Source organism: Trachemys scripta, chromosome 6 (genome assembly GCF_013100865.1).
Source record: "Trachemys scripta elegans isolate TJP31775 chromosome 6, CAS_Tse_1.0, whole genome shotgun sequence".
Lineage (NCBI taxonomy): Eukaryota > Metazoa > Chordata > Testudines > Emydidae > Trachemys > Trachemys scripta.
Genome location: NC_048303.1, coordinates 101381237 through 101395196, shown reverse-complemented (window position 1 = coordinate 101395196; position 13960 = coordinate 101381237). Strand labels below are relative to the sequence as shown.

The window sequence follows — 13960 nt, the reverse complement described above, 5'->3', positions numbered from 1 at the left end:
CACCACAATCTGCTGTGATTGTCATCTGTACCCATGGGGGGAAAATATGAAACAGGTTGAGAGCTAATATAATTACCAATCATATGGCAAATTACCATATTAGCAAATGTAAGTGTGTCTCTTTTAGTTTAGGAGCCCTAATGTTCTCCAGACTCAGGAAGTTAGTTTGAGTGACAGTTAGAGGAATAAATTGAATTAAGCCCTATTATTACTTCAATATATTAAAACACCACTTGTACTTTCCTAGTCATATTTTAATTATTTCTTTCTTTTGCTATGGTGCAAAATTCAAGCAGTTTACTAGGATTCAAACCCTTTAGGGATTTTTGTGTGTCAGGCAAACCCACCAACTGAGATTGTTTTGATGCTGTGATGACTGCTACTAAAAATTTTAAAATAATGCTCAAGCTTTAATGGTTGGATGACATTTGTCTGGTACAAAACTAAATTCCATTCTGTCAAAGCTGCAGAAATGAGTGAAAAGCGCCTTTAAAGTGTCCCTTTACAATCCCTAGAGCAAATTAAGGCTGAGTGCACAGCTACTGTGCTGTATCTCTCTCAAAGGAATTACAATAGTAAGTGAAAGCGCCATTTACAACTTGCTTTGTGTATAATCAGCAGAAACAAAAGATATAACAACAAGTATAAAGGACTTTCTTCACCACACCCCCAAAGGAATTAAGAGAAAAAGAGCAGTGGGCATTCCTTTCTGTGTGGAAAGGGATTTCAGGCAATACATATTCTGGGTCACAGAAGAAACATGGCAAATTCCCCCCTCCCATATTTTCTTTGTTTACCAAGTTCACTCAAAAAGAACAGGAGTACTTGTGGCACCTTAGAGACTAACAAATTTATTAGAGCATAAGCTTTCGTGGACTACAGCCCACTTCTTCGGATGCAGGAATAGATTGAGGAAGAAAGACAGGACCAATACTCTTTTGACAATGAAATGAAACAATAGGCCAAGGCAAGTAAAGCAGAATGGAGATGGTAGGGGGGTCTGGTAAAAGAGAGAAAGGGGTGCCAATGATGTGGTGTTGCTAGTGGAAAATAGCTAACAGAGCTGGAAGAAAGAAGAAAAGAGAGAGAAAAGAGCAACCTAAATGTCGTCTCCAGCTGTAGGCAGAGTAACTCCCAGAGAGAGATAGATTGTACCCAAAGGCTCCAAGAACAGTAAGGGGAGTGTCAGAGAAATCTCCAGCAAATGGAAGAAACAGGATGGTGTCACACCTGGAGGACTCGCTCATGGGTCCATTCCCCACTACCGCAGAAGCTGCCAAAAGTCAGGTTGCTGAACTTGAACTGATGCTTCAGGAAGAAAAGTATTTTTTCCTCACTTGAGAGAGGGTGAAACATTTTTTGTTTTTCTTTTCTTAGAACATACTAGACCAAAGATAGAAGCACAACACAAATCAGCATCAGGACAGAAAGGTACCTTTTCAGAGGCAAAGCGTGTGTGTGTGCTAGGAGGAGTTGGGAGTATGATGAGATCCAGAAAATGAACTCTCAGCACAGGAGGCAACACTTGCAACAGCTTTCTTTCACGTCTGGCATTTAGGATTAAAAGTCCAGAGAAGGCACCCACTTATCACATGCAGATGAAGGAACTCGTATACAATTACCTACAGTGCTCGGGGGCTTTTGGCAGACATACATCTTACGTCAAAAGTGTAATTGCACTTGGCAAATCCATACGCTGTCTACCATGATAGATACATTTTGGATTCAGTATACAAAAATATTTTTCTTACTACATGGGGAACAGAAAATGGAAGCAGAAGAGGCATCCTAAAAGAAAGGGAATACTGAGCAGGAAAGAATATGTGTAGCACAAAAGTGATTCCTAATTCAGTATCTTAACAGACATCACTGGCGATAAATACATAGAAATATACAATTCTGACAGAGAAAAGCTAAGTACCACCTGTGGGAAGAAATTTCACCATATATAGGTTAGATGCCGGCACCTCTTAGTTGGAATAGGATGTTCTTCCCACAATGAAAGGGAAGATATGTAAAAGATGAGACATCTTTATCAAAATTCCACTTTATCCAATACTAAAAGTGATGTCCATGAAGGCAGGGTTTTGGCTTTGCAATTTATGGCACTAGATGTTCCTACTAACTTCATAGCATACATTTTTAAGGACAGGAATCCAGTGAGATAGCTGGGGATGATAGAATCCATGTTGTACTAACACAATGTTTTCAGAAGAGGTGGCATAAGAAAACAGAAAGAGGAAGGTTGGGTTTGTCAACTGCACGTATATTTGAACAGAAAAACAGGCACTCTTGGAAACAGACAAGCAACTGAGAATTCCAGTGGAATAGCCAGGTTGCATTGGTTAGACAAAGAGGGAGATGCAGCAGGAAAAAGCAATGTATCTCCCAGCTCGAGATACGCTGGCAGTGCACTTGGAAGTAATTTTAAAAAAATAAGAGATACCGACGTTAAGATTCACACTGAAATTTTTTTTGAATTCTTCAAGAATGTATTGAATGAGTTAACTTTGGTTTGCTCCAACTAGAATGGAGTGTGGAGGCATACAAGGAATATGATGTCAAGAGCATTAATTTTGTACAAACCCGTTTGATGCAATATGCAAAAATCATTTTCTGATCATTTTGTGTTAATAAAGGTTTGATACCTCCATGCCAATAAAAGAATATAAGCGAGCTACTGGAGAAGCAATTGGGAAGGTTCTGAGAGCAATGTAATATATTTGCAAGAAGTTCTAATTTACTTGATATTTTTGTGTTTATAATCTATTAGAAATGGACCTATACCAAAATCCTGGATCCAAACAGCTGAACTTTAGGGTATACTGGTGCCAACTTTGCATCTCCCTCCTGTGAAGGAAGAAAATTCCATTGGTACTGCCTGGCTGCCCACCTAAATGTCATCTTCCAAAAAAAGGACTATTTTAATGCAAGAATTTTACTGATAATTAATGAAATATATAGGATCTGCTTTAACAGTGTATGGTGCAAGATGAATTGATGTGATTTTTTGTTGTAGGTGAGACATATATTTTATAGCAAAAATAAGAGGAAAGTAGAGTGAACACAATTTGCTTCTGTAAAATAAAAACACAGCCAACACAAACCCTTGTCATGCAGTATATTTATTAAGTTGAAAACTCTTCCCCTCCTCACACAACAGTTTTCCAAAACTCCAAAAGACCACTTTTTACTGTCTGGTTTGTGAATAGCTAATATCTAAGGGCTTTATCATGCACTCGATCCAAGGTCAATGGCAGTACTAGAAGTGGACTGAGAAGATATGCAAACAGACTGTAAGATGGCAGAGAGACAATGTAAAACTTTCCAACAACCACACTCAACTTCTCCTACCTTTTGGAATGATAAAGAGCAAAATTCAAATTAGATATTGGATTATATATTTTTTTCGTTTCTCTCTTTCTGTCCTCCTTACCCCCTTATTTTAAAGACTAAATAGGAAACATGGACGCTTGTGAATCAAAATGGAAGTTTAAAAAAGAAGTGCAGAATTGAGGTTATTTTCATTGAGAAAAAGCTGAATTAGTTGAAATTTTCTTAACACTACATATTTATTGGATTAATCAATTAAGTCCACTACCCAGTGTCTGGCAGTGGTCAATAACTGATGGTTCACTGGAAAGCCAAAAAAAAAAAAAAAGGATCCACTCACACTGTACTTAGTAAATTAAGAAATGCTGGACATTTAGAAAGAAGAAGAAGGAGAATATAATCCTGTGGTGATCAACATATGTCTTGAAGCACTCATTTTAGCATGTATTGCCACAAATGTCATTGGTCAAAATTATCCTACTCTCTGAAAAAATATATCCTGCTGCCATGTTGATACAGAATTTTTGCTGTGAAAATACTTCATTTTATATGCAAGACCAATCAGGAAGAAGCAAGAGAGATTTCTTTTGCTGGTATTTATATGACTCTCCTTTAGTTTCCCATAATGGAAAGACTGGGTTGTTTATTTGTTTTCTAGAGAAAGTTTACTTGCCAAGCAGTTTTGTATGTGTTTGTTGTAAACAGATTCTTATAGCTCTGTTAATAAAGCTAGAGGGAGAGAGAGAGGAAACGGCATCTGGATGTAGTATCGGTACTTTTGTCCAGTGCTGTGCCAAGGGAGTTGGTCCCTTATCAGTGAGAGGTTGAAACGCACTGCAAGGCATTGCATGCCCTCAATCTCAGTTGTTGAAAGAATACAGCACCTTGAGAGATTGGACCTTTCGCTCCTTACTTTAAAATCATTAGACTCAAGAGGCATGTGGACAAAGAAAGAGTCTTTGCTGAAAATGTATTGATTAAAGCACAGCTTTGCTGCTGGATTACAAATGAAAGATTTTTTTAAAAATGCCCCAAACTCAGATAAGACACAGCTAGTTGCCTATGTGGAAGTGGGATGTTTCTCTAGTCTCTACCCCCATTTTACTAGGGTTAGGAACTAGGTACAGGGAAAAGGTGGTTAACATTAGGTCCTCCTTAGCCGTGTCTTAACCCACTCATTTTTAAAAGTCCTTGCTTAAGATAAAGTTGTGCACTTATCTAAAGACATAAGGCAATGGCTAAAAACAAAACAAAAAAATTATTGCACTGAGCTACTCAGTTAAAAAGGAGTCTGTATTCTGAAGCAATTTGAAAACAACACCCATCACACTCTTAATACAACAACACATTAAAAAAGACCAAATCAAAACACAAACCAAGTTGTATTTCACATGTTTCAATATGGAAATACTGGGAAGTACAGCTGGCGACAATACACAGTATGATCTTGTAGCCTTTTGACAGGCAAAACTCCAGTTGACTTCAGTGAGAATTTTGCCTTCATAAAGGCTGCTACATCAGGCTTCAAAACAGATCACATATTTAATTGCATTTAACTTTTCCTTTTTAAAAAAAGGAAAGAGCAAAAAGCACTCAGTAAATTGAGGTAAGGACTCGACATGGCATGTGCACTTAAGCAGTCTTAAAACTTTAATAAAGCCCCAATCTCAATCTCATTTGGCCACTCATTTCTGGCATGCACAGGATCAGACTTTCAGTTCTCATACAAGCATGACATAGAAACTGCTAGAAACATAAATAGGTAAGAGCGCACTGAAAACATCATAAGTGCACAATCTTTTCTCACTCAGATTTTAAAACATTTTCTACTGCATGTGCACATGTATTTGTCTCCTTCTCACTTTTCAGTCTTTCCTAACTCAGTCTCTGATTCAGTGAGGTACTTAAACAAACATGTGCAGCATTACATTAAGCACATGAGTAGTCCCCACGTGTTTAAGTACCTGGCAGGGTCTACAACTCCAAATAATTTTTTTCAATTTTGGTCATAGATATACTTGTTAATGAGGACTATTTGCATAAAGAGCTTCAAAGAGTTCTGCTCTTTTTGAATTATCTAGATGGGAAATAAAATATTATGCAACTTTTTTAAAACCTCAAAAAAAGTTGTGAGGATTTTGACTGAATCTTAAAAATCAAAACCCCAACTACCTTTGGCCAAACTTTAAGTATGGAAAATCTTAGGCTAGCTGGTGATTTTTTTTAGTAAGCTATGGGTGTGTGAAAGCAGGGGAGATGATCACTGAAATTGTTTTTCAGCCTTAACTATAGCACTGGCTACTAAGTGAGTGCTATAACATATAATCATTTCACTTACAGCCTTATGTGAAGAACTATATGATTGCTAATATTCAGCCCTCTACCTTCAAGATTTTTTCCTTGTGATTAACCTTCCTTGATGTGGTATGCAAGGCTCAAACTTGATGCTGATGTAAATGAATCCTGAAATTATACCTCACTCTATCAAAAAGGTAAAATGTTAAGATGAACTTTGGAACTTTTTCCACAGTTGCATGTGAAGGACCTATCTAGCGATTGTAGATTTACAGAGAAAAGGAAAGATAAATGGATCAGAAAACATCACAAATACAGGCTTGTCTAGGTTAGAAAGGTGGTACCAGTGTAAATAAATCAATTTAAAACTCACTCCTGATGTAGACATGTTAAACCAGTTTAAACCATGTTTATACAGGTTTACATTAATTCAATTAATTAAGATAATGGATTAAGCTAATCCAGTTTAAGCACAATTTAGAGTTTAAATGTGTCTGTATTACAGGTTTGTACCAGCATAACTAAATCGGCATGGACACACCGATGCACAACTTTGTTTGTAGACTAGCCCTTAGGTTGGCATTTTCAAAGGAGGCTGATAAGAAATACAATTTCTCCAATTATGGCTATTTTATTGTAAGTCTTGTAATATTTTATTCTTTTTCTTAAAGCCCCAGCTTCTGGAAGCATTTCATTAGGTGAAAATCTCAGCTTTCATTTAAACAGGTAAGTTACCAGACCTCATGTGTGTGAAGAAAGGCTTGGAAGCATGAAATGAGTGAGCCCTAAAGGCCCAGAAACCATATCCAAATTTCTTTTTAAAAGCTCATGATTTTAAGCTGATCTCAGGATTTTGAGGGGGACTGACTCATAATTTTTGAACACTTGGAATCCTTTGAAAATCCCAGGCATTGTGCAGTACACATTATTAGTCTATCAACACAGCAACAAAAACCTTGGACTTGATTATCCACTGCTTTCACACTTTCTATAGTCATTTATACGTGCGAAAGATGAGTGTGAAGAAGTGTAAAATGCTACCACTTGCGTGAGTTGAGAATTCAGAGTTAGTTGCATTTTCACACCAGTTTGCACAGGTATAAATGACTACTCAAGGGGCAAGGAGAGCAGAAAATCAGACCTCTTGTTTCTAAAAAGGTTTTTGTTACTTTTAAAAATGTAATTATTTGAAGTCTATGGAAGAACTGCTCCTCAACTAGTGGGAAATGGGATAGTTGCTATCAAATCACCTCTTCTCCAAAAGGAATATGAAATCTGTTTTCAGGACACTTCAGTACATTTTTTGCAATATTCATTAAAGAGTCACAATTTACAAGAAGTCCATTTGGAAAAAGACTTTTTTTTAAATAGTCACTAAATGAAAGGAAACCTTGTGTGAACATATAACTTGTCACTTTCCTTTGGAAATCATAATTTAAAATTTCTCATTTTCAAATCATCATAAGTAAACTCCCATCAATTCGTACTCAAAATGGTTTAAAGCAGAAAAAATATAACTCAAAATAGGTAACCTTCAGAATCTATGGAAGATTTTAATGACGAGTTCTGAAATCTGAAGGGCTCAATAGGTAAATAAATCATAATTTTGCTATAGAGCTGATTGTTCGTTGAAACGATGACTCTCCATAAACCTTGACAATATAAGTATTTTTTTAAAAACCAACAAAAACACCCTCTATCATCATCATCATAAACAGTGCACTAACCAGTTTAAAGTTATGTTTATCTGACAAAAATCATCCCTTTTATAGAAACAAAATAAATAAATCATGGAGCCAAACCTATGTGAATCATTCCTAACTTTTTTTTTAATCAAAAATTATATGAGATATGAAGACCTACTAGTGGCTTACTTTTTTTTTTAATGTTACATTCCTTAATAATATTTACATGCATTCCTGATACATATATTGATAACTGAGAAATAATTTTCCTGTAACATGCTTTATAATACAAGGTAAAATATAAAAAGTATTTCAATGCACTGTGAATGTGTATTATACAAAGGTTTAAGCACAGAATACAATACGTATTGTAAATCTATATAAAATTACACACACGCGTGTATGCATGTTTCATATCTGCACATTAAATATTTACACATATATACATATTCAACAAGGGGGAATTCCCTTTATCTCTGAGATTCTCCTCAACTCATATTTATAAATTTCATGTATTTATTTATCTATTTATTTTTTAACAAGGTCAGTAGAATTTCTCCAACTTTCCCTCACTTTGACCTCAAAACTTGCAAGGCGCTGAGTACCCTTAACTCATACGAGTTGACTGTGTACAGCACCCTGCAGGATCAAGCCCATTCAATCTTGTGTGTATATATTTGAGTTTATACCACACCATTGAGAAATCAAATACATCAAGACATTGTGGGCCAGATGGAGCTACGCCAATTGGCCCCAGCTGAGAAACTGGACGAATATCGTTACTATAATACTGCTAATAATATGAGCATTTTAGACTAGCGCCAACTTTTATTCATGCACCTTTCATGTGTCACAAATATTTTATGAAATGGTTTACAATATGCTGCATTTTAATTTGTTAAGAGCGATCAGAGAGTATGATCATTTCTCATTCACAAAACTAAAAAATTTATTACACTTCCCAGTCATACATTGTCTGTATATATTAAACATTAATATATGTGTGTGTGTACACACTCACATGTGGATGCACATGGTGACAGATATTTATATAGAGAAACATACATACATAAAAACAACATCAGCCTTCACTTACACCAGTATAACTCCTTTGACTTCAATGAAGTTGCAAGAGTGCAATCAAATGAAGAACGTGATTCACTGGGGGGGAAGGAGGGGGAGAGGGGTTGTGCATGCCCTTGCACACACCAGCATTATGGCCACAACTTTTTCACTTTTGGGTGCCCAACGTTAAGCACCTAAATAAAAATGCCCTGATTTTCAGAGATGCACCCACAAGTCTCATTTAAGTCCCAGATACATATATCCACAGATTATTTTCACATTAAGCCACATAAACATCAACATACAAATAAACATAATGTAAGCCTGTAGCAAACATCTAAACTCATGAAATTTCAGTAATATATATGATAACTTTTTGTAAAAAAAAAAAAAAAAAATCACATATGTCAATAAGTAAAAAAACCAAACAAACCACACATCCTATGAAAATTCAAAGGAACTGAGAAATATGAGCATGACTTCATAATAACGTCTCTTTACAAGGGTTATATCCCTATAGCTATCCCAAACCCTGCACTATTTCTGTATTTAATAGCCCTGTTTAAAATTTTGCTAGAAATCATTACAACTAATGTAAATTAGATGGATCTATTATCCCCGATTTAAAAAAAAATCCCAGAAATCCACAGCATTTAGTTATTTCTTTACTTTGTTCTTTTGTATTCTAAAATTAAATCCTTCTGACTCATGTAAACCATTATTACAAAGAAATGTTTAAAAAATGTAAAAAGGAATGAGGGAGTAGTAATGGTAACATACAGTACCATGAGCTGCTTTGGCCTCCCAGTCAGTGTTGTATAGTTAACAGATCACTCCTGGCCTTCAGCAGACAGAAAGGGGGGTCGGGGAAACAGTTCTAGGAGCAGAGGAGGGAGAAGGGAGGGGGAGAGGAGGGAAGAGGAGATCTGGCAGTTTACACAAGAAGGCAACTCAGCTCCTTTCTGGCGCATTTCTTCCCCCTGTCTCCCAACCTCTTTGCGTGTGTCTTGTCATATTTTCTTCAGCTGTTAATTGTCTGGACTGAGAGATTTTAAAAAGCCACAGTTTAGGAAAAGCGAAACCCTTCTAAGCGGCTATCACAGCAAGTCAGCTTCATGCTGCTGGGTAAAATTTTCCAAGGGAAGTGTTCTTCTGATAGTTCCTGAGTCTCTAAGTCACCCTCCCTCCCCCTTTCCCCACCACACACACTCCCCTTGAGGCCTGAATGCACTTGTGGCAATAAAACATTCATGCGACTTGGAATTTTAACACAATGCCATTTCCCTAGTTTAACCTGAAAGGAATGCACTAGTCACAACAGACTACATCATCCTGCCATTAAGCCCTGCCAAGGAACCGCTTTTTTGGCTGTGCTGGGCCAGCTCTGACGGGAAAGGAGTACACAGACCCACACACAGAGCAGAGGGGCCACCTCTGCTTCCTCAACCTTATCCAGCAACACCCTGCTCTTAACCATGACCCCTGACCCGCTTCTGCATTGTGACAGGCTTGTGATGCATGTGTCACTTCAGAACTTCTGCAGAGTCACAACACTGAGCAGGGAACTCCAGCATTTCACTAATCTGCTCCGCTGTTTCAACAGACACTTGGTCAATTGCCAGAGGGTGTGGGGGTTTGTGCTTTTTTTCTTTTTTTAATATATATTATGATTGTTACTATTGAAAGTTGTGTGTTTAAAACTAAAGATACTTCCCCTGCCTCCCCCCCTTGTATTAATTTTTTTAAGGGTAAACTTTTCATTTGCCAGTGGTAACCAGGTTACAAGATTACTGATAAAACAGTTTGCTTAGAGGACTAGTTACCAAAGCTGCCAGCCCTTTGGCAATCTTGTGGCATTTTATTTATTCTATAATAAAACAGAAGTATTTCCTTTACAGTTACCGGGAAAGTCGATGGGAAAGGGAAGGTGCTAAGAGTCTTGTTTGCTCTCTGTTGCCCTACTGTAGTGTGACAGTATTATTCCAATGTAAATAGGAAGCACAGTACCATAGCACCAGGACACAAGTATTATTTACCTGTTATTTTGATTTCTGAAGCTATAAACCTGAATTGTCAACTCCTGGATTTTCTTCCCCTCTCATCTGAATGACAGACAGCACAGCCAATCTCTGGGCAGAGATTTTTGGAGCTTTTTGCTTTAATTCCACCCACTTCTTCACTGCCCAGTTTCATTCTTCCATGGCTGTATTATCCTTTCTTTACTTTAAGCTGTTCATAAGACACTAAACAGACAGCTAAGGAAACATTCTCAAAACACTGGAAAATACACCCATAAATATTTTGAACCTATACTAGAAAAAGGGAACTGATATCCATTGTCCTCTCTGCTCTGAGCCTCAGGGATCTGTATACCCAGCATTTTGGAGTAAGTGGGAGTGAGCCTCCTAGCCCAAATGGTTATATAGACAGAACTTTGACGTTCCAGCTTGGGCCGTGAAGCCCAACCTCCACTAGGCTCCAAACACCCAATCTGCAACTTCCAACGCTGTCTATACAGCTATTTTTAGAGCACTATTGTGAGCCTCGCTAGCCCAATTCTGTCAGCCCTGGCTGCGAGGCTCACTCCTGCTCAGTCCAAAATGCTATGTAGATATACCCCAAGTGGCTGGTTACAGACCAGTGTCTACAGAAATCAAATTAGGAGCTAAACACATTCTCTGTTCTGCAGAAGTAGACACTATTTTTAAGTCATGCGCCTGATTTGCACTCCTTTATAACCGAACGTATTATTATTTATACACGACCATGTGTGTGCAAATGCTTTACAGAAGGACACCAGGGGATGTGTCCATTGCCCAAGGAGCTTACAATCTGAATTAAATTTTAATACAAGTGGAAGGAGGAAGAAAAAGTTAGCCCGTCAAAACATTAGATGTGCTTATTGTTACGTAAGAAAGGAACAAAATGCCTGATTTATTAAAATTTGGGACCACAGTCGGGATCAGATAGTTAATTACCCAGAAAGCAGGGGAAGAAATTCAGCTAGAAAGCACTGCACAAAGATGCAATGTACAAAGACACAGTGGGTGAAGATGATGTGCAGGAATGACCAAGTTTGTTGACAAGGACTAAATTATGTAAACAGAATTGTTTTTCCTAGTAGCTTGCTCTTAAGTATGCAACAGGATTCACTTGTCCATTATGAACTTGAGCAAATGTATGTGTGGGATGATTTACTCCAGGTCCCTCAGCCTGAGACCTCAGCTTGTCTGAGCAGTATGTATTTTTAGGAAATTCTAACCTGGTTCTGATACTCCATTTCCTAGAGCAATATGGAACTTAAGAATGTAGGAACTGCCATAATGGATCTGACCATAGCCAGGACCAGATACTTCAGAGAAAGGTGTAAGAAACCCAGTACTGGACAATTATGGAATAATCTGCCCATAGGGGAAGGTTCTTCAAAAACCCCAATCTGTTACAGGTTGGCTTATGCCCTGAAGCATTAGGGTCTGAAGTGACCATATGTCCTGTTTGAATCAGGACAGTCACAGTTTTTCATAGGACATCCCAATATCCCAGGAACTTCTTTCAGATTACCTGCAATATTCTGGCTTTTCATTTCAGTTGACACTATGGTTATATTTGAGGGAATTTAAAAAAAAAAAAAATTTGTTCAAGATTTATTGGTTGACAGAGTAGAATTTGCTTTGTGTTTATCAAGAATAAAAAGTCCTGTAGTGTAAGTATTCAGAGTGATGAATGGAGTTTGGAGTGAAGAGAAAAATCAAATGAGCATAGACACTATTAAAGCTGTTCTGTTACTAGAAGCAAACTTCAGTGATCCTTGTTCAGTATTTCTTGATAGAATCATACAAAGTTTCATAGATTCCAGGGCCAAAAGGGACAATTGTGATCATCTAGTCAAGCATTTCTCAAATGCGGCCACCAGGGGCTTTTCTTGCGGCCACAGCCTCCTGGGCCGTGATTGGAAGGGAGGGCAGACAAAGTAGCAGCCTCTCCCCTTCCGTGGTGCTCCCGGATGCACCGCCTTGGTGTTTGTTGCTGGGACCACCAGCAGAGGCCCTGCACCCCTCTGGAGACACCTGGGGCACAGTGCTGGAGGAGCAGGCAGCTGGTGAGCTCCCCACTTTCCCATGAGCAGTGGGGCTCAGACTTTGTGCTTCAGCCCCAGGTCCATCCCTGGGCCCCATCCTTTGGCTGCAGGGCTTTGGGCTCTGGCCACGGGCTTCAGGCTCCAGCCCCCCGCTGCCTTCCCCACCTCCTGCACCCCCCACACCCTATCGCCCCAGGCCCTGGCTGCCTCCCCCCAACCCTCCATCCAAGGCTTAATTCGTCCCCAGGCTTGCCAAGGCTGAATAAGTCTGCTGTGAAAAGTGATACTTGTATGTTTGTTAACATCACTTTTCACAACAGACTTGCTAGCTAGCAATAATTAAATTACAATGATTTGGATGTGTCTATGTGCATATTTATTTGGTTTTCCTAAAGGTAATTAAGTATTTCAGGAAAAAGTTTGAGAGTGGCCACCAGCAAGAGTTGATGGCCACACTGAGGCCACCAAAAAAATTTGTCCTGAGAACCCCTGCAGGCCATAGAACCTTCCCCCCACAAAAAATCCCTTTCGAATTAGAAAATGTTTACAAAAATCCAATTTTGATTTAAAAATTGCCAGTGATGGAGAATCCATCAACACCCTTGGGAAATTGTTCTAATGTTCTAATGGTTAATTAGTCTCACTATAATAAATAAATATTACTCCTCTAGCCAGGTGTCCAGTGAAATTAGACCCCAGGACCACTGGTACTGGAAGCAAGAGCAATATCCCTTGGTCATCAAACCACTTAACAGATCACTATGATACTGAAAGTTATCTTCCATTCTGAAAAATCTGTCCCTATTACTACATAATCAGAGGTTGGCCGTAGTGACACATCACACACTTTTTTTTTTTTTACGTGCACTTTTATTTTTCACATAACTATTTTGCTAGCCTCCTCGTCTGCCACTAAAGAAACACGTGTAAATAAGAGCGTCCAATTTACCTGCTACTGCCCCATCACTGTCATTTTTCATGAAAATTTGAGAAGCTGCAGCTAGACCAAATGGTAGGGCTCAGAGCAGGAAATCAGGGGCTCTTGGAGCAAAGTACACTGACACGATCCAACAACAGCGGCTCAGATTACATGTTCTAGTTTCACTGATACCCTGTAGTCTTCAGTGTTAGTGAACACACTTATCAACCAACTTCGATGATGCCAATCGGAAAAAACTTGTCAGAATGAATTTTTTATCTTAAGTCTAGGATTGGTCTATCTCCCCTTGATCCTGAAGCAGCATGAGCAGATGCCAAGACGCCACTAAGGGTACATCGACAGTGCAAAAAAAACCCCACAGCAGCGGTCTACAGAGCCGAGCTCCAGCCCGAGCGGGAACATCTATGCTGTTATTTTTAGTGCTGTAGCATGAGCCCTGTGAGTCGGAGTCTGTAGACACTAGCTCTGAGACTTGTTGTTGTGGGTGTTCTCTTTTTGCAGCACTGACAACCCTAAAAGGACAGGACAGGATTTAATACCGGATAGATACAAAGGGAGACACAA

The 13960-nt window shown here is 38.6% G+C and overlaps 1 protein-coding gene across 5 annotated transcripts in view; it reads right to left on the bottom strand.

Annotated features, from left to right (window-relative positions):
- BNC2 (basonuclin 2) overlaps positions 1-13960 on the bottom strand; it is a 397521-nt gene that overhangs the window by 250875 nt on the left and 132686 nt on the right. The window contains exon 1 of one of the 5 annotated variants that reach the window (XM_034774058.1): positions 9164-9525. The exons of the other annotated variants lie outside the window; for them this stretch is intronic. Coding sequence (XP_034629949.1) covers positions 9164-9166 — 3 coding nt within the window. The 5' untranslated portion in view covers positions 9167-9525. Of the gene's footprint in view, positions 1-9163; positions 9526-13960 lie in introns of those variants that run through there. 5 annotated transcript variants of the gene reach the window in all.